Source organism: Pseudorasbora parva, chromosome 4, assembly GCF_024679245.1.
Source record: "Pseudorasbora parva isolate DD20220531a chromosome 4, ASM2467924v1, whole genome shotgun sequence".
NCBI classification, from domain to species: domain Eukaryota; kingdom Metazoa; phylum Chordata; class Actinopteri; order Cypriniformes; family Gobionidae; genus Pseudorasbora; species Pseudorasbora parva.
In genome coordinates this window covers 6,946,747-6,973,092 of record NC_090175.1, presented here as the reverse complement: position 1 = coordinate 6,973,092, position 26,346 = coordinate 6,946,747, and the positions used below count along the sequence as shown (strand labels likewise).

The following is a 26,346-nucleotide window of genomic DNA, read 5'->3' as shown; positions in this document are numbered from 1 at the left end:
TTAGTGCCTTTATGGGTCTTGAGAGAGGAAATTACATTGGTGTCAATGAAGGCCTTTCTGAGCCATCGGATTTCAACACTAATATCTTCATCTGTGTCTGAAGATGAACGGAGGTCTGACGGGTGTCGAACGACATCCATTACACCCATAATTGGCGCAAAGTGTCATGGAGCATAGGAATAGGGTTGATAGAGCTGCTTGTGATGGAGCAAGACATTCACATAAAAGCAGTTCATACATGATAAAATAAACTTACAGTTTAAAAAGACAGGAATCTTAATAATAAACTATGTGATCAAAATAAGATTTATTCCATAAAATAATAGAAGTAAAACCATGACATGACGTAACCTAATGCTCACAAATACATTTTATCTTGAATAAACATGGGAGATCATTCCAGTTGTTCACACGGTCTCTTTCGGGATCCAGTTCAATGCAGTCCTCTATTCTAGGAAGACTATTCGGCTCACCTTTATCCCAAAACCTGAATAAAATGTGTCAGAATTATTAAGAACCTCAAATGTTTGATTAATATTTAGCACGTAGACTTAACAAATGATGAGCATCACAATCAATTCATGAATCAACAGTCCTCGCAGATGAATGGCATGATTCAGGAGTAAACTGATGAAGCAGAAGTTACAGCGCAGAGAAGAAGAGTTTCCATGGGAAGTTCATTTAATTGTGTTTGTGGAAGAGGCGTGTCTCCAGCAGTTTTCTGAAGGTTGTGATGGTCTGATTTTTTATAATGACTAAAACAGATAGCAGTAGTTTTAGATCTTACTTTTGATTCAGATGTGAAGTATCCACCCATTTAAAGACCGTCTCGTTCTCAATGTCAGTCAAACCAATCCACAGTCTCTCCTTGGCTAATGAAGTTATGAACCTCTGTGTGAATAAAAAAAGGAATAAGCGTGTTTCCTCTCCTTCATTAACAGTCATTCACACAAACTCACCTGCTTCTCTTCAGTGTTGATAATGATCAGATCAGCTCCTCGATCCCTGCAGTACTGCCTGCTCTCAGACCAGGTCATCGCCTCATTGGATATGGTATAACAAACTGGACCACACAGATTGTCGTACATAAACACTTTTCAAAACTATACATAAACGATTAAAAGGAAACTACACATGAACAGATTTTTACTGACCTTGTTCAGAAGCATCCTTTGGTTTCAGAATGCTTTCTAGCTCCTGGTTTGTGTCTATTAAATTTGGGATTTTGCCGATCTGCAGTATGACGAAGACCAGTAGAAGAACACAAATGAGCCCGAGAAACACCGTCAACACCACCAAACATCTGCATCCTCCTGACAAACAGAGGGAAAACACACAAATATCAGTGAATACCATTCACATTATAAGATACGACATTTCAAATCAACCATTATCCAGCTTTGTCTTTAGTTATAAACGTGTTCTGTTAAAATTACAAACTGGAATTGCTGTAAAATATTCAAACAAGCACATGCTGAGAAAGTAAATATTAGAAATTATTCCATGAAATACACTTTATATAAAATCAGATAAACTCATAACTAATATAAAATCAGAAATAAAGTGCTCATAGAAAGCCATGACTGAGATTGTTTTTGGTTCCTAAACTTTCTGCTTACTTGTTTTTGGAGCTTGTCCTTTATCCTGGCTGTGAGTCTGTGTCTGAGGTCCATGCAAGTCCTTAACATTTTCATAAATGGTGTCTATCTCCATTATTCGCCTTCACAGATGAGGTGTGTTTAGAGATATGAGTAGTGTTTCCAAAATGGTGCTAAACCTTCAGGGGAAGTAATTTTCTCTGACAAACGTGTTACAAAACCATATGCTTAGGATGTGGTAACAGATGAGGCAATCACTTCTGGTGTTTTAATCCTAACCATTGTTTCTTCCCTGAAGTGTAAGGATCAGCAAGCTTTATGCTAAACTTAAAGCATGACAAAAAATCACGACAGTAAAGTTTGAACAAACTCAGACACAGATCTGTGTCAGACAAAGAGCATCAAGGTCTTTAACAGGTCTATCTCTGCTGTGATGGGGATGTTTGCTGGGCCTGTCCAAATAAACACACTTGCGGTCTTGGCCATTTGAGAGTGTGTGTACGCAACAGAAAGTAAGTGTGCAAGACTGTTCCAGGTCTAGAAAAAATGGCAAAGCGCAGTACAGTTAACTTTCATTATTCAAATCAATTGACTGATTGTTAGGCTGCATTAACTAGGTCAGCCGGAACCGGGAACACTTCCCATAACACCTGATGTACTCGTTCATCATCCCAAATGGCACCCTAAACCCTCACGGTCTTCCTCTGAGTCTGCACTTTTGTGACGTAATGCCGCTTTGACTGCTGGGTAAGGTCCTCTGTGTAGCTTGCCATTTGCAGGCTCAGCTGAAGTAAGTCCACAAGACTGAAAGTGCATAGAAGGGATTCAGCCGAAGGAGATGCAACAAGGCGAGATGACTGTAGAGCTGCTGGTCCCTTTGGTGTTCACAATGCCACAGCGACTACAAAAATCTTGATAAGAGCGACTTGTTATGCAGAGGAATTGCAGATCAAATAGGATTCGATGGAAAGCACCAGGGAGTGAATTTGCACTTTCGCTCCGCGCATCGCCAGTGAAAATCGCTTGGGTATGAACACAAAAATGCGTCAAAAAAACACCTTGTAAAATGCTGCCGTTAAAGGGTTAGTTCACCAAAAAATGACACCCGTCAGACCTCCGTTCATCTTCAGACACAGATGAAGATATTAGTGTTGAAATCCGATGGCTCAGAAAGGCCTTCATTGACACCAATGTAATTTCCTCTCTCAAGACCCATAAAGGCACTAAAGACGTCGTTACAAAGCCCACCTCACTACAGCGGCTCTACAATCATTTTATGAAGCGATGAAAATAGTTTTTGTGTGCAAAAAAAACAACCTAAATAACGACTTGTATAGAGATGGCCTGTTTTAAAACATGGAAACTTCCTGGGGGGGTGAAACACTCAGTTTCAGTCAATCTTGAGTACCTATAGAGTAGTATTGCACCCTTCATATCTCCAAAAAGTCTTTAGTTTTATTATATTTATAAAATAAATATAGGCTGTACCGAGTCTTTCCGAAAAACAAACAAACGGTTGGAGGCGTATCGTGTGGGCGGAGCTAAAAAATGACAAGCGCGCACAAAGCGGTAACATCCTCAAGCGTGGAGAAGAAAACGCTACTCTAATAAACCATGGCTATCAATCAGATTCAACTAATACAGATCCAGAATCAGATCCCGAGGCTGCGGCACGTCTTGTATTCAATGAGCCCAAAATGGCTCATGTCTCACCTCTACACAGCAAAAACTCCAGTGTTAAATTAACTCTCCTGAGAGTACATGTGAGACCACACTCAAGAGTGTTAAAGTGTTAAAATAAGAGTGTTAAAGTAACACTGAAGCAGTGTTAAAGTTAATAAGATAATTAACTGATTATTGGCAATTATTGAAGATACCTGATGATAACAAGCAGAATCACCAAATGAGAACATCACGATTCACAAGTGGACATATTTTCCATTTGTAATTGCAAAGCAACTCAGACAGTGTGTGTTTGTCCGAAAATCATAAAAATAAAAGAAACTTCACTCACACCTTTAGACACTTTAGACAACTTATCATCTGTAATTCACACATTTTTGGATCTTGAGAGAAACCAGACCTGAAGGAAAGACTCTCTGGCTCAGGATTCAATCCAGGATCTTCTTGTTGTGAGGAGCAAGTGTTTCCCACTGAGACACTGTGCTGCCCTTAATCACAGATATAAGACACACTTTGACTATTTCTGTCAGAGTCAGACGTCTACAGAAGCTCTTACTGAGAATTACCAGAGGTTTAGATGTTGAGGATTTATGGTTCATTTGAAGTCACCATTGTGGAGGGAAGCGTTTGCTTTAGTTGGGCTCTTGGTCCCCGTACGTGTGTTAGCGTTTCTGAGGCTGCTGTAACTGTGTGTGTGTGAAACACAAGAGTTGTGGCTGAGAAAGCAAAGCTAATGTGACATCAGATGTTGTTAGCTCCTTGTTGATGATAACTAAATCATCAGAAAGTGAGCATCTGATGTTGTTTTTTGTGTTCTTGTTTGGCACAATAGTTATTTGTTTATAGCCTCTATAATCTTGTAAATCTGCATTATTTGGCACCAATAGCAATAAATGAACCACCTATCCTGACGGGTGAGAAAAAAAGTATGTGTACCCAATGTTTTGAGAAAATATTTCCCATGGTCACACACAGATATCAAGATTTGGCCTATGATTCACAACAATGGTGACAATCAAGCATCAGTTTTGTACTACGAAGCCACCCATCATGCATTGCAGCAGGAAGCGTTTTTGTGTCACCGTTGTTGTGAAACATAGGCCAAACCTTGATGTCTGTGTGTGATCATGGGAAATATTTTCTCAAAACATTGGGTGTATGTACTTTATCATCCTTCAGGATAAGGCTATTGGTGCCAATACTGCAGAGGCTATAAACAAATTACTATTATGCCAAATAAAAACATAATATCAGATGCTCACTTTCTGATGATTTAGTCATCATCAACAAGGAGCTGACAACATCTGATGTCACTTTAGCTTTGCTTTCTCAGCCACAACTCTTGTGTTTCACACACACACACAGTTACAGCAGCCTCAGAAACACTAACACACGTACGGGGACCAAGAGCCCAACTAAAGCAAACGCTTCCCTCCACAATGGTGACTTCAAATGAACCATAAATCATCAACATCTAATTATCTGTTAATTTTGTTTTTATGATTTTTGGATAAACACACTTTGTCTGTGAGTTGCTTTGCAATTACAGATAAAACATATGTCCACAATGAGCAGATTTGAACTAGTGTTTAACCTTGAGGTCCATGAGGGTCTATATCAGACGTGCAGATCACGTCCAAAATAGACGTCATAAAAACTTTCATTCTGTCTCCTCAGTGGACGTCTTTTCAACGTCTGCCTCTAGTGGCAATGAAATCATTAGAATTATATTGAAAATGCTGGATCTCATGTTATAATCAACCAGATAAACCCAACTAAGAGACTCTAAATTAGTTGAGTGATTCAGATCAAGTAATGACAACATCAAAACATAACCAACACCAAACAATCAGCTTTTCTCATGGCTTGTCTGACTGTTGGTTACGGCATCAAACAAAATATAATCTTACAAAGTCAAGGGTCAAGAGCCCAAGTTAAACAAACACTGATCACCAAAATGGCCTCATTTGGTAATTCTGTTAACATCAGGTATCTTCAATAATTGCCAATCATCACTCCATTAATCAGTTAATTATCTTATTAACTTTAACACTGCTTCAGTGTTACTTTAACACTCTTACTTTAACACTTTAACACTCTTGAGTGTGGTCTCACATGTACTCTCAGGAGAGTTAATTTAACACTGGAGTTTTTGCTGTGTATTCATCTCTCTGCATTGGCTACCACTCGCTGCCCGGAACAAATTCAAAGCTCTGACTCTTGCTTATGGATCTTCCACAAGCTCAGCACCCGCATACTTCGACTCACTCCTACGAGTCTACACACCCACCAGAAGCCTTCGCTCAACTAATGAGCGAAGGCTTGTGGTACCATCACAGAGAGGCATGAAATCCCTCTCTAGAACTTTTCTTTCATTGTTCCTGGTTGTTGAAACGATCTTCTGTCCTCCATACGCACGACAGAATCACTCGCTTCATTCGAAAGACAAGTAAAAACTCATCTCTTCCATTAATCTTACATAAAAAAAAATAAAAAAAAATCTTTCCTCCTCTATTTCTCTTTTCTTCTTCCCTTTTCTGGTTTTTGCTACTCTGAGCGGTATTTGGGGCACTTTTTGTGTTTCTTTGCCTCTTCTTGACGGATCACTTCCTGTTTTCCTGAGTTGTAAGTCACTTTGGATAAAAGCGTCTACTAGATGCATAAATGTAAATGTAAATGTAAATAAATTGAACAGGAGAAGCAACAACAGCAGGACCTCCGTCTCTGTGGTATGTACTGTATTTAGTGGCCTGTCAACATTTGTATGGGTTTAGTCGTTGTTTATGAGTAGGGTTGCCACCTTCAATAAAGAAAAATAAGGGACGCCTGCCACAGTGGTGGCCACACCCCTCGGGGCCACGATGACCACAGTCCCGATGGTGTGCCAGTGCAGTGGTCGTATATCATAACTTAAAACATGTTTTCATAATTTGTATATATATTAAGATTGATACCAATGGACATGATAATAACCAGCAGCCATATCACCCTGTAGCCCAAGACTGGTTTCCCACTGAAGCTAAGCAGGGCTGAGCCTGGTCAGTACCTGGATGGGAGACCAACTGGGAAAACTAGGTTGCTGCTGGTAGAGGTGTTAGTGAGGCCAGCAGGGGGCGCTCACCCTGTGGTCTGTGTGGGTCCTAACACACCAGTATAGTGATGGGGACACTATACTGATAAAGAGCACCGTCCTTCAGATGAGACGTTAAACCGAGGTCTCGACTCTCTGTGGTCGTTAAAAATCCCAGGATGTCTTTCGATAAAGAGTAGGGGTGTAACCCCGGCATCCTGGCCAAATTTGCCCATTGGTCTCTGTCCATCATGGCCTCCTAATAATCCCCATATCCTGATTGGCTTCATCACTCGGTCTCCTCTCCACCAATCAGCTGGTGTGTGGTGGGCGTTCTGACGCAATATGGCTGCCGTCGCATCATCCAGGTGGATGCTGCACATTGGTGGTGGTTGAGGAGATTCCCCCCTTCAATGTAAAGCGCTTTGAGTGCCTTGAAAAGCGCTATATAAATCGAACGCATTATTATTATTATTATTACATGATAATAGGATATCTGCTATTGAAATCAGTGTGAACAGATGCACTCAGTATAATACACAGCTATGACAATAAAAAACAAAGGCCAACAAAGTGTGATTAAGACCACAAAAAAATAAGCTTTTGGAGGAACCATATTTTATTAACTTATTAAATTAACAGATCCATAACATAGTTATTATAAATTAAACAAATGCTTTTATAATAATAAAAAAAGTATATTGGGGAAAATAAATATATATATAGTGCAGGAGACTTGCAAAGGATTTTCCATGAAGATCATGAACATAGTAACATTAGTGGACCAGAAGTACTAGTGTGCAGTATTGGAGGCTGGTGCATGTCAGGCCTACTTTCTTTTAAAAGTGTACTTCTTGTCACTCCGTGCAGCACTGAGAAGCTGTTTGTCTTTCAAACAGCTACAGTAAAACTCTGAACAGGACTGCTCAAAGTTGAGCGTGATCAAGAGATCACTCCCAATGAGCTCCACAGAGCACCTGTTCCTGCGGTCACTCCATTTGTTGGTCATTCTAGAAAAGATCCTTTCCACATAACCAGTGGATGCTGGGACGCTTAAGATGTGGCTGATGATGGACAGCATGTTAGGCAGGTTAGCTACTTGAAAGAGAGCTACCCACCTGGCAGCCACATCTTTGGACTTCCATTCATCCTCATCTCTAAGCCCCTTCAGAATGCTATTTGCTGTGGTGCATTCATCATAATTTAAAATACGGGACAAATCGCATCCCGTATTGCTTTGATACGGGATGCGTAATTTTTCCTGAAAATACGGGATGATTCCGTATTTCACGGGACGGGTGGCAACCCTATTTATCAATTTGTTTATGGACTATTGTATGCGACTAAACCTTAGCAGTAGCAAGCAAAACGGTTTTGCACGTCAGACTAGTGTAACGTTATACAGAGAACAACAATGGAGTAACCGTTAGCGCATTTGAATGACGAAGCACGCTTTGTGAGAACGCTAGGTTTATGTTTGGGTGGTTTTACAATAAACAAACTGACACCTATAGTGGTCAGCTAAACAAATGTATTTAAACACACACCATAGATCGCATGCTCCATTGATAAATTAACTAACGTTATACACGATCGTGTTGTTTACTGATGTTTACTCACGCGACGATAGCCAACAGCACAGACATTTGAAGCAGTTTTACTCACCGGCTGCTTCCAAAGCAGGACCGAACCTTTATCGTTGGGACCGCTCCGTCAAAAACACACTTTTTTGGTAACTGTTGATTTCGTGAAGTCCTGTGACAGCAGTGACTGTGGCGATCCACTTTTGTGACACGACTGAGGTGTGATGATGTGAAGCTTCCCGTCATTTCTGCATTCAAATCGGTTCAAATGCAGCGCTGCCTTCCCGGAATGCTGTGCGGACGCGTTGAAGTCACTTGACGTCACCCATAAGGCTTGCTTATACTTTCACCTGGCTTCGCTGTGTGAGCCTCCGCTGTCTGCGCGCACTAAAAAAAAAAGAACTTATGATGCTGTTCACTTTATTTAAGAAATTCATCTTGATTTAACACCGTTATATCAGGTTTCTGGTTCAAATGTAATTGATTCATGTTAAACTGACTTAAAACCGTCACTCTTTGACATAACTTTATGTTTTTATTTTGAGATAACATTTCAGTCAAGTAATCCAATCAAACAGGACTTTTACTTCCCAACATGCTTTGCAAATGGGCTGAATTTGGAGAGTAAATGTTTAAATAAAGTGCTATTTTATGACTTTCTAATAAGATGAGAAAATGGAGAGACTTTTTAATGTTTAATGTTTTGTTATGTTGGTATTTAAAAGTGTGTGTTATGTTAGTGTGTTTTGACGTCACCATTGTGGTGAATTGTAGAGCAAGTGCTTGGGGTGAGGATCTGCTAATAACAATTATAGTTATTTTAATAATAAACAACAACTTTGGGCATGCCATAGATGTAACAGAACCATCTAGCCAATACAATCTTGTAATGTAAAAGGTTTTGTAAATGTTGTAAAAAATTGCATTTCACTAAATAAAAAGAATCAATTAAACTTGTTTTGTTTTTTATATTCATTTCAGAGTAATTAAACTTAATAGGTTTGGACAAAATTAAGAATGTTAACCTGATTTAACTAAATGGCATTGAATTAACTTTACGTACAAAAAATAACGTTTACCGAAATAAACAATGTTAATTAAATTCAACATAACCCAATTACGTGGAACCTGTTGACATAAAAAAATTAAGTAAATCCAACGTATCATTTTTTTGAGCGCGCGCTCCTCCCCAAAAGGACGAAGGATTATACTTGACGCGCTCGCCGTTGTGCTATTCTTTGAAACGACAGAGGCCGACTCGGAGTAATTGTTCTATAAACCAACGCGTCGAGAAGAAGTGGGCTAACGTGCACAGGTGATGATATTTATTTTAGTACATTTCACCAAAAACCACACCACAAAAGAATCGTGTAAAACTCAGTAAACCTTTGCTTGATATTATTAGGCTACTTGTGACATGAGAACAAAATATGCACTAAATTAACAATCTCTTAAATATTTCCTAATTTCACAAAACTTTAGTGTCGTGATTTATTTATTTATTTGGTTAAACATGGATCTTTATTTAAAATGGCTTATTTTAAAACGACACCCTCGCGCTCATGCAGAAGCGTCGAGTATAAACAAGGCTATAGGAATAAAGTGGAGCGCGGCGCGACAGAAGTGTTGCACGGACGAGTGGATCTGCACCTGAGAGCAGCGTTTATGGGCGTGCATTTCCTCTCTCGCTCTAGTCACGCGCGCGCACCCTACCGGTGGAAGAGCCCGTACGGCCCATACCATGACCTCTGACTTGTTGACGTCAAGCCGACCCACACTCGAAAAAAACTCTCCGAAACTTGTGAGAAACCAGAAGGAGTATTTTTGACACAGAAATACTCCATCAAACGTCCAACTTATTTTTTTAAACTTTGTCTATGTTTAGGATGGGAATCCAAGTCTTTAACAGTGTAAAAAGCTCAGTATGCATGAAACAGCATTTCACCCCCCCACCCCCCTTTAATGAATCAGTGTATCGATTCATGATTCATGAACTGCTGAAATCACGTGACTTTGGCGATCCGAAACACTGATTCGATTCACTGATTCAAAACGGTTCAAAGCTTTGTTTTGAAATCGGCCCATCACTATAAAAGCCATTATTTCGTTTTTTTCCCACACAAAAACTATTCTCGTCACTTCATAAAATGATTGTAGAACCACTGTAGTGAGATGGGCTTTGTAACGACGTCTTTAGACAGAATTTTATTTTTTGGGTGAACTAACCTTTTAAGCGCGTGATAATCGTCCTGGTGTGCACAAGGCTTAAGAATGTACTATTTAAAACGTATTTAAATCGCAACAAACAGACTGGTGTGTAATGGAGTACAGCAGAGCAGCATCAAAAACATCAAAAGTTGGTAATTTTGGCGATTTTTAATTATTGTCTATAATTATTGTAACATATATCTATAGTGGTTACAGCCCAGGTTCATTTGTTTACAGTTTAATGGAAGATACACCCATTATTGGCGCAAAGTGTCATGGAGCATAGGAATAGGGTTGATTGCTTGTGATGGAGCAAGACATTCACATAAAAGCAGTTCATACATGATAAAATAAACTTACAGTTTAAAAAGACAGGAATCTTAATAATAAACTATGTGATCAAAATAAGATTTATTCCATAAGATAATAGAAGTAAAACCATGACATGACTGGACGTAACCTAATGCTCACAAATACATTTTATCTTGAATAAACATGGGAGATCATTCCAGTTGTTCACACGGTCTCTTTCGGGATCCAGTTCAATGCAGTCCTCTATTCTAGGAAGACTATTCGGCTCACCTTTATCCCAAAACCTGAATAAAATGTGTCAGAATTATTAAGAACCTCAAATGTTTGATTAATATTTAGCACGTAGACTTAACAAATGATGAGCATCACAATCAATTCATGAATCAACAGTCCTCGCAGATGAATGGCATGATTCAGGAGTAAACTGATGAAGCAGAAGTTACAGCGCAGAGAAGAAGAGTTTCCATGGGAAGTTCATTTAATTGTGTTTGTGGAAGAGGCGTGTCTCCAGCAGTTTTCTGAAGGTTGTGATGGTCTGATTTTTTATAATGACTAAAACAGATAGCAGTAGTTTTAGATCTTACTTTTGATTCAGATGTGAAGTATCCACCCATTTAAAGACCGCCTCATTCTCAATGTCAGTCAAACCAATCCACAGTCTCTCCTTGGCTAATGAAGTTATGAACCTCTGTGTGAATAAAAACAGGAATAAGCGTGTTTCCTCTCCTTCATTAACAGTCATTCACACAAACTCACCTGCTTCTCTTCAGTGTCGATAATGATCAGATCAGCTCCTCGATCCCTGCAGTACTGCCTGCTCTCAGACCAGGTCATCGCCTCATTGGATATGGTATAACAAACTGGACCACACAGATTGTCGTACATAAACACTTCTCAAAACTATACATAAACGATTAAAAGGAAACTACACAGAAACAGATTTTTTACTGACCTTGTTCAGAAGCATTCCTCAGTTTCAGAATGCTTTCTAACTTCTCGTTTGTGTCTGTTAAGTTTGTAATGGCGGTGATCTGCCATATGAAAAGGACCAGTAGAAGAACACAAATGAGCCCGAGAAACACCGTCAACACCACCAAACATCTGCATCCTTCTGACAAACAGAGAGAAAACACACAAATATCAGTGAATACCATTCACATTATAAGATACGACATTTCAAATCAACCATTATCCAGCTTTGTCTTTAGTTATAAACGTGTTCTTTTAAAATTACAAACTGGAATTGCAGTAAAATATTCAAACAAGAACATGCTGAGAAAGTAAATAGAAGAAATTATTCCATGAAATACACTTCATATAAAATCAGATAAACTCATAACTAATATAAAAGCAGAAATACAGTGCTCATAGAAAGCCATGACTGAGATTGTTTTTGGTTCCTAAACTTTCTGCTTACCTGTCTTTGGAGCTTGTCCTTTATCCTGGCTGTGAGTCTGTGTCTGAGGTCCATGCACTTCCTCAACATATTCATAAATGCCGTCTATCTCCATTATTTGCCTTCACAGATGAGGTGTGTTTAGAGATATGAGTAGTGTTTCCAAAATGGTGCTAAACCTTCAGGGGAAGTAATTTTCTCTGACAAACGTGTTACAAAACCATATGTTTAGGATGTGGTAACAGATGATGCAATCACTTCTGGTGTTTTAATCCTAACCATTGTTTCTTCCCTGAAGTGTAAGGATCAGCAAGCTTTATGCTAAACTTAAAGCATGACAAAAAATCACGACAGTAAAGTTTGAACAAACTCAGACACAGATCTGTGTCAGACAAAGAGCATCAAGGTCTTTAACAGGTCTATCTCTGCTGTGATGGGGATGTTTGCTGGGCCTGTCCAAATAAACACACTTGCGGTCTTGGCCATTTGAGAGTGTGTGTACGCAACAGGAAGTAAGTGTGCAAGACTGTTCCAGGTCTAGAAAAAATGGCAAAGCGCAGTACAGTTAACTTTCATTATTCAAATCAATTGACTGATTGTTAGGCTGCATTAACTAGGTCAGCCGGAACCGGGAACACTTCCCATAACACCTGATGTACTCGTTCATCATCCCAAATGGCACCCTAAACCCTCACGGTCTTCCTCTGAGTCTGCACTTTTGTGACGTAATGCCGCTTTGACTGCTGGGTAAGGTCCTCTGTGTAGCTTGCCATTTGCAGGCTCAGCTGAAGTAAGTCCACAAGACTGAAAGTGCATAGAAGGGATTCAGCTGAAGGAGATGCAACAAGGCGAGATGACTGTAGAGCTGCTGGTCCCTTTGGTGTTCACAATGCCACAGCGACTACAAAAATCTTGATAAGAGCGACTTGTTATGCAGAGGAATTGCAGATCAAATAGGATTCGATGGAAAGCACCAGGGAGTGAATTTGCACTTTCGCTCCGCGCATCGCCAGTGAAAATCGCTTGGGTATGAACACAAAAATGCGTCAAAAAAACACCTTGTAAAATGCTGCCGTTAAAGGGTTAGTTCACCAAAAAATGACACCCGTCAGACCTCCGTTCATCTTCAGACACAGATGAAGATATTAGTGTTGAAATCCGATGGTTCAGAAAGGCCTTCATTGACACCAATGTAATTTCCTCTCTCAAGACCCATAAAGGCACTAAAGACGTCGTTACAAAGCCCATCTCACTACAGCGGCTCTACAATCATTTTATGAAGCGATGAAAATAGTTTTTGTGTGCAAAAAAACAACCTAAATAACGACTTGTATAGAGATGGACTGTTTTAAAACATGGAAACTTCCTGGGGGGTGAAACACTCAGTTTCAGTCAATCTTGAGTACCTATAGAGTAGTATTGCACCCTTCATATCTCCAAAAAGTCTTTAGTTTTATTATATTTATAAAATAAATATAGGCTGTACCGAGTCTTTCCGAAAAAAAAAACAAACGGTTGGAGGCGTATCGTGTGGGCGGAGCTAAAAAATGACAAGCGCGCACAAAGCGGTAACATCCTCAAGCGTGGAGAAGAAAACGCTACTCTAATAAACCATGGCTATCAATCAGATTCAACTAATACAGATCCAGAATCAGATCCCGAGGCTGCGGCACGTCTTGTATTCAATGAGCCCAAAATGGCTCATGTCTCACCTCTATTCATCTCTCTGCATTGGCTACCACTCGCTGCCCGGAACAAATTCAAAGCTCTGACTCTTGCTTATGGATCTTCCACAAGCTCAGCACCCACATACTTCGACTCACTCCTACGAGTCTACACACCCACCAGAAGCCTTCGCTCAACTAATGAGTGAAGGCTTGTGGTACCATCACAGAGAAGCATGAAATCCCTCTCTAGAACTTTTCTTTCATTGTTCCTGGTTGTTGAAACGATCTTCTGTCCTCCATACGCACAACAGAATCACTCGCTTCATTCAAAAGACAAGTAAAAACTCATCTCTTCCATTAATCTTACATAAAAAAATAAAAAAAAATCTTTCCTCCTCTATTTCTCTTTTCTTCTTCCCTTTTCTGGTTTTTGCTACTCTGAGCGGTATTTGGGGCACTTTTTCTGTTTCTTTGCCTCTTCTTGACGGATCACTTCCTATTTTCCTGAGTTGTAAGTCACTTTGGATAAAAGCGTCTGCTAGATGCATAAATGTAAATGTAAATAAATTGAACAGGAGAAGCAACAACAGCAGGACCTCCGTCTCTGTGGTATGTACTGTATTTAGTGGCCTGTCAACATTTGTATGGGTTTAGTCGTTGTTTATGAGTAGGGTTGCCACCTTCAATAAAGAAAAATAAGGGACGCCTGCCACAGTGGTGGCCACACCCCTCGGGGCCACGATGACCACAGTCCCGATGGTGTGCCAGTGCAGTGGTCGTATATCATAACTTAAAACATGTTTTCATAATTTGTATATATATTAAGATTGATACCAATGGACATGATAATAACCAGCAGCCATATCACCCTGTAGCCCAAGACTGGTTTCCCACTGAAGCTAAGCAGGGCTGAGCCTGGTCAGTACCTGGATGGGAGACCAACTGGGAAAACTAGGTTGCTGCTGGTAGAGGTGTTAGTGAGGCCAGCAGGGGGCGCTCACCCTGTGGTCTGTGTGGGTCCTAACACCCCAGTATAGTGATGGGGACACTATACTGATAAAGAGCACCGTCCTTCGGATGAGACGTTAAACCGAGGTCTCGACTCTCTGTGGTCGTTAAAAATCCCAGGATGTCTTTCGATAAAGAGTAGGGGTGTAACCCCGGCATCCTGGCCAAATTTGCCCATTGGTCTCTGTCCATCATGGCCTCCTAATAATCCCCATATCCTGATTGGCTTCATCACTCGGTCTCCTCTCCACACAGCAAAAACTCCAGTGTTAAATTAACTCCCCTGAGAGTACATGTGAGACCACACTCAAGAGTGTTAAAGTGTTAAAGTAAGAGTGTTAAAGTAACACTGAAGCAGTGTTAAAGTTAATAAGATAATTAACTGATTAATGGAGTGATGATTGGCAATTATTGAAGATACCTGATGTTAACAGAATTACCAAATGAGGCCATTTTTGGTGATCAGTGTTTGTTTAACTTGGGCTCTTGACAACTTGACTTTGTAAGATTATATTTTGTTTGATGCCGTAACCAACAGTCAGACAAGCCATGAGAAAAGCTGATTGTTTGGTGTTGGTTATGTTTTGATGTTGTCATTACTTGATCTGAATCACTCAACTAATTTAGAGTCTCTTAGTTGGGTTTATCTGGTTGATTATAACATGAGATCCAGCATTTTCAATATAATTCTAATGATTTCATTGCCACTAGAGGCAGACGTTGAAAAGACGTCCACTGAGGAGCCAGAATGAAAGTTTTTATGACGTCTGTTTTGGACGTGATCTGCACGTCTGATATAGACCCTCATGGACCTCAAGGTTAAACACTAGTTCAAATCTGCTCATTGTGGACATATTTTTTATCTGTAATTGCAAAGCAACTCACAGACAAAGTGTGTTTATCCAAAAATCATAAAAACAAAATTAACAGATAATTAGATGTTGATGATTTATGGTTCATTTGAAGTCACCATTGTGGAGGGAAGCGTTTGCTTTAGTTGGGCTCTTGGTCCCCGTACGTGTGTTAGCGTTTCTGAGGCTGCTGTAACTGTGTGTGTGTGAAACACAAGAGTTGTGGCTGAGAAAGCAAAGCTAAAGTGACATCAGGTGTTGTCAGCTCCTTGTTGATGATAACTAAATCATCAGAAAGTGTGTATCTGATATTATGTTTTTATTTGGTACAATAGTAATTTGTTTATAGCCTCTGCAGTATTGGCACCAATAGCCTTATCCTGAAGGATGATAAAGTACATACACCCAATGTTTTGAGAAAATATTTCCCACGATCACACACAGACATCAAGGTTTGGCCTATGTTTCACAACAACGGTGATACAAAAACGCTTCCTGCTGCAATGCATGATGGGTGGCTTCGTAGTACAAAACTGATGCTTGATTGTCACCATTGTTGTGAATCATAGGCCAAATCTTGATATCTGTGTGTGACCATGGGAAATATTTTCTCAAAACATTGGGTACACATACTTTTTTTCTCATCCGTCAGGATAGGTGGTCCTTTTATTGCTATTGGTGCCATATAATGCAGATTCACAAAATTATAGAGGCTATAAACAAATAACTATTGTGCCAAACAAGAACACAAAAAACAACATCAGATGCTCACTTTCTGATGATTTAGTTATCATCAACAAGGAGCTGACAACATCTGATGTCACATTAGCTTTGCTTTCTCAGCCACAACTCTTGTGTTTCACACACACAGTTACAGCAGCCTCAGAAACGCTAACACACGTACGGAGACCAAGAGCCCAACTAAAGCAAACGCTTCCCTCCACAATGGTGACTTCAAATGAACCATAACTCCTCAACATCTAAACCTCTGGTAATTCTCAGTAAGAGCTTCTGTAGACGTCTGACTCTGACAGAAATAGTCAAAGTGTGTCTTATATCTGTGATTAAGGGCAGCACAGTGTCTCAGTGGGAAACACTTGCTCCTCACAACAAGAAGATCCTGGATTGAATCCTGAGCCAGAGAGTCTTTCCTTCAGGTCTGGTTTCTCTCATGATCCAAAAATGTGTGAATTACAGATGATAAGTTGTCTGAGTGAAGTGTCTTTTATTTTTATGATTTTCGGACAAACACACACTGTCTGAGTTGCTTTGCAATTACAAATGGAAAATATGTCCACTTGTGAATTGTGATGTTCTCATTTGGTGATTCTGCTTGTTATCATCAGGTATCTTCAATAATTGCCAATGATCAGTTAATTATCTTATTAACTTTAACACTGCTTCAGTGTTACTTTAACACTCTTATTTTAACACTTTAACACTCTTGAGTGTGGTCTCACATGTACTCTCAGGAGAGTTAATTTAACACTGGAGTTTTTGCTGTGCACCAATCAGCTGGTGTGTGGTGAGCGTTCTGGCGCAATATGGCTGCCGTCGCATCATCCAGGTGGATGCTGCACATTGGTGGTGGTTGAGGAGATTCCCCCCTTCAATGTAAAGCGCTTTGAGTGCCTTGAAAAGCGCTATATAAATCGAACGCATTATTATTATTATTATTATTACATGATAATAGGATATCTGCTATTGAAATCAGTGTGAACAGATGCACTCAGTATAATACACAGCTATGACAATAAAAAACAAAGGCCAACAAAGTGTGATTAAGACCACAAAAAAATAAGCTTTTGGAGGAACCATATTTTATTAACTTATTAAATTAACAGATCCATAACATAGTTATTATAAATTAAACAAATGCTTTTATAATAATAAAAAAAGTATATTGGGGAAAATAAATATATATATAGTGCAGGAGACTTGCAAAGGATTTTCCATGAACATCATGAACATAGTAACATTAGTGGACCAGAAGTACTAGTGTGCAGTATTGGAGGCTGGAGCATGTCAGGCCTACTTTCTTTTAAAAGTGTACTTCTTGTCACTCCGTGCAGCACTGAGAAGCTGTTTGTCTTTCAAACAGCTACAGTAAAAGTCTGAACAGGACTGCTCAAAGTTGAGAGTGATCAAGAGATCACTCCCAATGAGCTCCACAGAGCACCTGTTCCTGCGGTCACTCCATTTGTTGGTCATTCTAGAAAAGATCCTTTCCACATAACCAGTGGATGCTGGGACGCTTAAGATGTGGCTGATGATGGACAGCATGTTAGGCAGGTTAGCTACTTGAAAGAGAGCTACCCACCTGGCAGCCACATCTTTGGACTTCCATTCATCCTCATCTCTAAGCCCCTTCAGAATGCTATTTGCTGTGGTGCATTCATCATAAAATTCATCCATGCTGACTTTTTGGATGAGGTTGAGCTTATTAATGATCCTCTCAGTGTCACTGAAAAGCATGTCATGGTTCAGAGAGAGAGGTTGCAGGGAGAACAGCCAGTTGTCCTCTGAAAAATCAAACCATTTCTCAATGTATGAGATTGCTGTGTTGAGAAATGCTGTGAAATCTGCCCTTGCCCTATCTGCATCATGTGGGAGAAGATGCTGCAGCTTCACTTTTGTTATAGCAATAAAACTGGTCATCTCTTCTCTGTGCAAGTTTTTGCTTGAAGGTAGACATGATGGAATACAGCTCAACACACGTGGTTGAATCATTCTCCAGCTTCTTTACAACATCTTCAAATAGAGGATGTTATTGGAGAACAGGAGGTAAACTTCCACATTATCAGCATCTTCCTTAGTTGAGGCTTCACTGAGCTTTAATAAAGCTCTGATCTGTCTGGGACACACCCCCAGGCTGATGAAGTAAGACCTGACAGCCACCTTGTAGTAACATGGCGCAGAATCTCACGGAACTCTACATCACAGAACTGGCAAAACTCTTTGAGGGATTCCCTTCGTTTGGCAGATGTGGAGAAGTGGCCATAGACCTTCAGCACAACATTTTCCACATCTACAGTGAGCTGGTCGAGAGCATGCTTCACTGTGTTGTGCACAATATGGGCATGGTAGTTCCCTTCCAGCAAACCTTTTTGCTTTTTCTTTAGGTTGGTGAAGACAGAGTTATGGATTCCATAATTTACATTAGTATTGTCTGCACTAAATGCTGTAACTTGATCTAATGATAAGCCAAATTTATCAAGGGATTGTTCTATGTATTCCATAATCCCAGCAACTGACTCATCTGGATTCTCTCCAAAATCCAGCATTTTGTTGCAGATTGCAGTTTCTGGCCTGAAGTACTGTACAGCAAGGGGAAAAATCTTCATGTTCCCTTTATTTGACGCATCCGTCTGAATGGAGAATGGGAGGGGTTTATCTGATGTTAAGATGTCAACAACATCAGCCACTGCTTTTGGAGCAAGGATGTCTTTGACAATGTCTTTGTTCTCCCAAGAGACATTTTCTTTATGATTTTGGAGTCATGCAGAATCTTTTGGTTGAGCTTGTGTCCACAGTCAGCACTATTATAGCTGAGGTTGTGTTTAACCGTGTGGTACACCTGCGTTAACTCAGCTGCTGTAACCTAGAGGGGAGTAGGATAAGAAATTGCTAAATAACTCGAGTAATTTTATAGTGTTGTGAACAAAGATTTTGACTAAAATATTTGTCATTGTTTGCAGTAACACCATCCAAACAGTGAAACCACACCTAAATAACTGTAAATGATATAATATCTACAATCATTTCTTATTTTAATAAAACACTTAACAACATTTTTTTTAATTTTATTTTTTATTTTAAATATATTTATGTATTATTCCATTTTTATAGTCTATTGTTAATTCTATAGTATTGGATGATGCAATTATTTAAATTTGTTAAGCATAACAAATAGTTGTTAATTTTATTCCTAAAAGGTCCTATTTTGATTAAATATGTATTAAATATTTTATATATATATATATATATATATAAATATATATATATATATATATATATATATATATATATATATATATATATATATATATATATATACATATATATCTTATCTCTTATTAAAGTAATGCTTGTGTGACTGTACAACTTAACCTTAATAAACAAATCATAACATCATTAATGTAGCCTACATTATTAACATTATTTCTTAATAGCAGCATATGAAATCTAACGTTACCAATCAAAAAATTGAGGTGATAAAAAAAAAAAAATATATTACACTGTCTGCCTCAGGAGATGGTTGAGGCATGAAGAACTGTGCGACAGTGCTTTGATTTCGGTGAGCTCTTGCATTTCGTGAATGTTGCTCTCCCGATGCTGTCTCACATCTGACAGGCCACCGTGGGCCACTGAAAACACTCGCCGACAAATTGTGCAATTGGCTTGGTATTCATTGCCGCGGACACTTTCCAGCCAAGTATTTAATTCTTCCCACTCTTGTCTGTACCTCAGCAACCCAATTAGGGGCAGAATAGGACGTGTCTTCACACAATGCGGGTGGACCTATGTAAAATACGGGACAAATCGCATCCCGTATTGCTTTGATACGGGATGCGTCATTTTTCCTGAAAATACGGGACGATTCCGTATTTCACGGGACGGGTGGCAACCCTATTTATCATTTGGTTTATGGACTATTGTATGCGACTAAACCTTAGCAGTAGCAAGCAAAACGGTTTTGCACGTCAGACTAGTGTAACGTTATACATAGAACAGCAATGGAGTAACCGTTAGCGCATTTGAATGACGAAGCACGCTTTGTGAGAACGCTAGGTTTATGTTTGGGTGGTTTTACAATAAACAAACTGACACCTATAGTGGTCAGCTAAACAAATGTATTTAAACACACACCATAGATCGCATGCTCCATTGATGAATTAACTAACGTTATACACGATCGTGTTGTTTACTGATGTTTACTCACGCGACGATAGCCAACAGCACAGACATTTGAAGCAGTTTTACTCACCGCCAGCTTCCAAAGCAGGACCGAACCTTTATCGTTGGGACCGCTCCGTCAAAAACACACTTTTTTGGTAACTGTTGATTTCGTTAAGTCCTGTGACAGCAGTGACTGTGGCGATCCACTTTTGTGACACGACTGAGGTGTGATGATGTGAAGCTTCCCGTCATTTCTGCATTCAAATCGGTTCAAATGCAGCGCTGCCTTCCCGGAATGCTGTGCGGACGCGTTGAAGTCGCTTGACGTCACCCATAAGGCTTGCTTATACTTTCACCTGGCTTCGCTGTGTGAGCCTCCGCTGTCTGCGCGCACTCAAAAAAAAAGAACTTATGATGCTGTTCACTTTATTTAAGAAATTCATCTTGATTTAACACCGTTATATCAGGTTTCTGGTTCAAATGTAATTGATTCATGTTAAACTGACTTTCTCTCTTTGACATCTCTTTGAAACCGTCACTCTTTGACATAACTTTATGTTTTTATTTTGAGATAACATTTCAGTCAAGTAATCCAATCAAACAGGACTTTCACTTCCCATCATGCTTTGCAAATGGGCTGAATTTGGAGAGTAAATGTTTAAATAAAGTGCTATTTTATGACTTTCTAATGAGATGAGAAAATGGAGAGACTTTTAAATGTTTAATGTTTTGTTATGTTGGTATTTAAAAGTGTGTGTTATGTTAGTGTGTTTTGACGTCACCATTGTGGTGAAGTGTAGAGCATGTGCTTGGGGTGAGGATCTGCTAATAACAATTAAAGTTATTTTAATATTAAAAAAACAATGACTTTGGGCATGCCATAGATCTAACAGAACCATCTAGCCAATACAATCTTGTAATGTAAAAGGTTTAGTAAATGTTGTAAAAAAATAGCATTTCACTAAATAAAAAAAATCAATTAAACTTGTTTTGTTTTTTATATTCATTTCAGAGTAATTAAACTTAATAGGTTTGGACAAAATTAAGAATGTTAACCTGATTTAACTAAATGGCATTGAATTAACTTTACATACAAAATTTACGTTTACCGAAATAAACAATGTTAATTAAATTCAACATAACCCAATTACGTGGAACCTGTTGACATAAAAAAATTAAGTAAATCCAACGTATCATTTTTTTGAGCGCGCACTCCTCCCCAAATGGACGAGGCATTTATACTTGACGCGCTCGCCGTTGTGCTATTCTTTGAAACGACAGAGGCCGACTCGGAGTAATTGTTCTATAAACCAACGCGTCGAGAAGAAGTGGGCTAACGTGCACAGGTGATGATATTTATTTTAGTACATTTCACCAAAAACCACACCACAAAAGAATCCTGTAAAACTCAGTAAACCTTTGCTTGATATTATTAGGCTACTTGTGACATGAGAACAAAATATGCACTAAATTAACGATCTCTTAAATATTTCCTAATTTCACAAAACTTTAGTGTCGTGATTTATTTATTTATTTGGTTAAACATGGATCTTTATTTAAAATGGCTTATTTTAAAACGGCACCCTCGCGCTCATGCAGAAGCGTCGAGTATAAACAAGGCTATAGGAATAAAGTGGAGCGCGGCGCGACAGAAGTGTTGCACGGACGAGTGGATCTGCACCTGAGAGCAGCGTTTATGGGCGTGCATTTCCTCTCTCGCTCTAGTCACGCGCGCGCACCCTACCGGTGGAAGAGCCCGTACGGCCCATACCATGACCTCTGACTTGTTGACGTCAAGCCGACCCACACTCGAAAAAAACTCTCCGAAACTTGTGAGAAACCAGAAGGAGTATTTTTGACACAGAAATACTCTATCAAACGTCCAACTTATTTTTTAAAACTTTGTCTATGTTTAGGATGGGAATCCAAGTCTTTAACAGTGTAAAAAGCTCAGTATGCATGAAACAGCATTTCACCCCCCCCCCCCCCTTTAATGAATCAGTGTATCGATTCATGATTCATGAACTGCTGAAATCACGTGACTTTGGCGATCCGAAACACTGATTCGATTCACTGATTCAAAACGGTTCAAAGCTTTGTTTTGAAATCGGCCCATCACTATAAAAGCCATTATTTCGTTTTTTTCTCACACAAAAACTATTCTCGTCACTTCATAAAATTATTGTAGAACCACTGTAGTGAGATGGGCTTTGTAACGACGTCTTTAGACAGAATTTTATTTTTTGGGTGAACTAACCTTTTAAGCGCGTGATAATCGTCCTGGTGTGCACAAGGCTTAAGAATGTACTATTTAAAACGTATTTAAATCGCAACAAACAGACTGGTGTGTAATGGAGTACAGCAGAGCAGCATCAAAAACATCAAAAGTTGGTAATTTTGGCGATTTTTAATTATTGTCTATAATTATTGTAACATATGTCTATGGTGGTTACAGCCCAGGTTCATTTGTTTACAGTTTAATGGAAGATACACCCATAATTGGCGCAAAGTGTCATGGAGCATAGGAATAGGGTTGATAGAGCTGCTTGTGATGGAGCAAGACATTCACATAAAAGCATTTCATACATGATAAAATAAACTTAAAGTTTAAAAAGACAGGAATCTTAATAATAAACTATGTGATCAAAATAAGATTTATTCCATAAGATAATAGAAGTAAAACCATGACATGACTGGACGTAACCTACTGCTCACAAATACATTTTATCTTGAATAAACATGGGAGATCATTCCAGTTGTTCACACGGTCTCTTTCGGGATCCAGTTCAATGCAGTCCTCTATTCTAGGAAGACTATTCGGCTCATCTTTACCCCAAAACCTGAATAAAATGTGTCAGAATTATTAAGAACCTCAAATGTTTGATTAATATTTAGCACGTAGACTTAACAAATGATGAGCATCACAATCAATTCATGAATCAACAGTCCTCGCAGATGAATGGCATGATTCAGGAGTAAACTGATGAAGCAGAAGTTACAGCGCAAAGAAGAAGAGTTTCCATGGGAAGTTCATTTAATTGTGTTTGTGGAAGAGGCGTGTCTCCAGCAGTTTTCTGAAGGTTGTGATGGTCTGATTTTTTGACTAAAACAGATAGCAGTGGTTTTAGGTCTTACTTTTGATTCAGATGTGAAGTATCCACCCATTTAAAGACCGTCTCGTTCTCAATGTCATTCAAACCAATCCACAGTCTCTCCTTGGCTAATGAAGTTATGAACGTCTGTGTGAATAAAAACAGGAATAAGCGTGTTTCCTCTCCTTCATTAACAATCATTCACACAAACTCACCTGCTTCTCTTCAGTGTTGATAATGATCAGATCAGCTCCTCGATCCCTGCAGTACTGCCTGCTCTCAGACCAGGTCATCGCCTCATTGGATATGGTATAACAAACTGGACCACACAGATTGTCGTACATAAACACTTCTCAAAACTATACATAAACGATTAAAAGGAAACTACACAGAAACAGATTTTTTACTGACCTTGTTCAGAAGCATTCCTCAGTTTCAGAATGCTTTCTAACTCCTCGTTTGTGTCTGTTAAGTTTGTAATGGCGGTGATCTGCCATATGAAAAGGACCAGCAGAAGAACACAAATGAGCCCGAGAAACACCGTCAACACCACCAAACATCTGCATCCTTCTGACAAACAGAGAGAAAACACACAAATATCAGTGAATACCATTCACATTATTAGATACGACATTTCAAATCAACCATTATCCAGCTTTGTCTTTAGTTATAAACGTGTTCTGTTAAAATTACAAACTGGAATTCCAGTAAAATATTCAAACAAGAACATGCTGAGAAAGTAAATAGAAGAAATTATTCCATGAAATACACTTCATATAAAATCAGATAAACTCATAACTAGGGTTGGGCATCGTTTTGATTTGAACGATTCTGATTCCGATTCCGATTCTTACTTTCGATTCCGGTTCTTTTCGATTCTCGATTCCGATTCTTTGAGGGGTGGAGTCAAAACATGTCACATCGATATTCAATGCTATTTTCAATACCACGGGGGAAAAACGCTGCATATACTGTCAATTAGATATTTATATATATATATATATATATATATATATATATATATATATATATATATATATATATATATATATATATATATATATATATATATATATTTTTTTTTTTTTTTTGGTCTGTCTTTTGAAAGTCTAGGCAATCAAACATTTCTTCTGAAGAGATCACTTTATATGATAAAGCTTTTAAGCTTTTTCTCATATATAAACATTGATCAATTACTATTAAAATTATCTCACAAATATTTGTTAACTCAATGTATTTTTTACAACGGGGTAATTGTGTTGCAATAGCTTACACACAGCACAAGTAAGCTTGATTTTGAATGGTAAATTGAATAAACAAAGATACATATTACAAAAAATAGCACAAATAAACACAATAGAATAAAAGATATAAATGAAGTGGCTAAATCAATTTAAAATAACATTGGATAATGTTTTTGTAAAAAATTAAATAGTTTCATATAAAACCATTAAAGTTAGACAAGTTGATCAGTCAAGAGCAGTGTGATCGTTTGTCTTTTTGTTGTTTGACTTTGAATAACAAATGACTGCTGTCCCTTTAAGAACTGCCGCACTCATGGATCCTGAACACTGTTCCTGTTACTCATTCTTCATTTCTTCCTGAATTGTTTAAGACTGTGTTTACATACTGTTCAAAATGTGCACTGAGAATTTGTTTGAGTGTATTTGACCAATAATTATAACCAAAAAATAAGCTGGAAAAATAAGCAAATATTTGGACTTGTATGTCAGAGGGGGCTTTATTACGGTATGTGTGTGTGTGTGCTTCAGATGTGAGCTTGAAATCTGCGGGGTTTCGTAGAATTGTATGCAATCCCGTGCGAAATTCAGACCGATCACACACACTAACACTAACACGCTGTCGTAAGGAAAAGTCCAGCAGAACGAGCGTCCGTCGTGTTCAGAGGTTAACCGGCTGAATGAGAATATGCGGCTGCGCGTCAACTCGCTGTCGGTCAGAGAGGAGAGTGCAGCTGGGATTGCACTGTGCTGACCCAGGCTTTTAATGGTGAAATAAATCCACTCTTCAGAGCCGCTTACCGGGCTTCCATGACTAAAAGAACAAGCGGGCGCGCAAGCAACGGAAATCAGGTGGCCATGGAAACCAAAACTTGCGCGCTTGGAACAGAAGATCGGAACCGAAAATACATTTTCTAAACGATTCCAATGGAATCGTTATTTTTTAAACGGTTCCAAGTTAGAACCGGTTCTCGATGCCCAACCCTACTCTTAACTAATATCAAATCAGAAATACAGTGCTCATAGAAAGCCATGACTGAGATTGTTTTTGGTTCCTAAACTTTCTGCTTACCTGTCTTTGGAGCTTGTCCTTTATCCTGGCTGTGAGTCTGTGTCTGAGGTCCATGCAAGTCCTTAACATTTTCATAAATGGTGTCTATCTCCATTATTCGCCTTCACAGATGAGGTGTGTTTAGAGATATGAGTAGTGTTTCCAAAATGGTGCTAAACCTTCAGGGGAAGTAATTTTCTCTGACAAACGTGTTACAAAACCATATGTTAAGGATGTGGTAACAGATGAGGCAATCACTTCTGGTGTTTTAATCCTAACCATTGTTTCTTCCCTGAAGTGTAAGGCAAAAATAAACATGCTTTATGCTAAACTTAAAGCATGACAAAAATCACGACAGTAAAGTTTGACCAAACTCAGACACAGATCTGTGTCAGACAAGGAGCATCAAGCTCTTTAACAGGTCTCTCTCTGCTGTGATGGGGATGTTTGCTGGATCAGTCCAAATAAACACACTTGTGGTCTTGGCCACTTCAGAGTGTGTGTACGCAACAGGAAGTAAGTGTGCAAGACTGTTACAGGTCTAGAAAAAATGGCAAAGTGCAGTACAGTTAACACACATTAAATCCACACTATCTCCAAGGCCCGGTCCCACGTAGAACCCAAATACCTCTAGATCTAATTCTGAGGCAGAGGTGGACAAAGTACACAACTTCATTACTTGAGTAA

At 39.0% G+C, this 26,346-nt stretch overlaps 2 protein-coding genes and 2 pseudogenes across 7 annotated transcripts; 2 read left to right on the top strand and 2 right to left on the bottom strand.

The window, feature by feature from the left end:
* Window positions 1–17: 17 nt before the first annotated feature.
* Window positions 18–12,288, bottom strand: LOC137073857 (C-type lectin domain family 4 member E-like). 4 transcript variants are annotated; one of them, XM_067442566.1, is made up of 5 exons: window positions 11,872–12,288; window positions 1,155–1,313; window positions 960–1,063; window positions 788–891; window positions 18–487 (listed from the first exon to the last, which is right to left on the bottom strand). In XM_067442566.1, exons 1-5 carry the CDS (start codon window positions 11,963–11,965, stop codon window positions 352–354), a joined length of 597 nt encoding a protein of 198 aa, XP_067298667.1. In that variant the 5' UTR covers window positions 11,966–12,288; the 3' UTR covers window positions 18–351. The 4 variants fall into 4 exon arrangements, with proteins under 4 accessions (XP_067298667.1, XP_067298666.1, XP_067298668.1 ...); XM_067442565.1 differs by lacking the exon at window positions 11,872–12,288 and adding an exon at window positions 1,620–1,769 and having other exon boundaries at window positions 21–487; XM_067442567.1 differs by lacking the exons at window positions 18–487; window positions 788–891; window positions 960–1,063; window positions 1,155–1,313 and adding exons at window positions 10,450–10,738; window positions 11,039–11,142; window positions 11,211–11,314; window positions 11,407–11,562 and having other exon boundaries at window positions 11,872–12,274.
* LOC137074234 (5S ribosomal RNA) lies at window positions 6,253–6,369 on the top strand (annotated as a pseudogene).
* A 2,080-nt stretch (window positions 12,289–14,368) lies between the features above and the next one.
* LOC137074233 (5S ribosomal RNA) lies at window positions 14,369–14,485 on the top strand (annotated as a pseudogene).
* A 3,714-nt stretch (window positions 14,486–18,199) lies between these two features.
* On the bottom strand, window positions 18,200–25,831 carry LOC137073856 (C-type lectin domain family 4 member E-like). Of its 3 annotated transcripts, none has more exons than XR_010904806.1 (7): window positions 25,681–25,831; window positions 23,779–23,934; window positions 23,583–23,686; window positions 23,411–23,514; window positions 22,991–23,115; window positions 20,364–20,659; window positions 18,200–18,977 (listed from the first exon to the last, which is right to left on the bottom strand). XR_010904806.1 is itself a non-coding variant. In XM_067442563.1 (6 exons), exons 1-6 carry the CDS (start codon window positions 25,772–25,774, stop codon window positions 20,628–20,630), a joined length of 618 nt encoding a protein of 205 aa, XP_067298664.1. In that variant the 5' UTR covers window positions 25,775–25,831; the 3' UTR covers window positions 19,796–20,627. The 3 variants fall into 3 exon arrangements, 1 of the variants encoding a protein (XP_067298664.1); XR_010904805.1 differs by having other exon boundaries at window positions 18,203–18,977; window positions 23,779–23,937; XM_067442563.1 differs by lacking the exon at window positions 18,200–18,977 and having other exon boundaries at window positions 19,796–20,659; window positions 23,779–23,937.
* Between the last annotated feature and the right edge of the window lie 515 nt (window positions 25,832–26,346).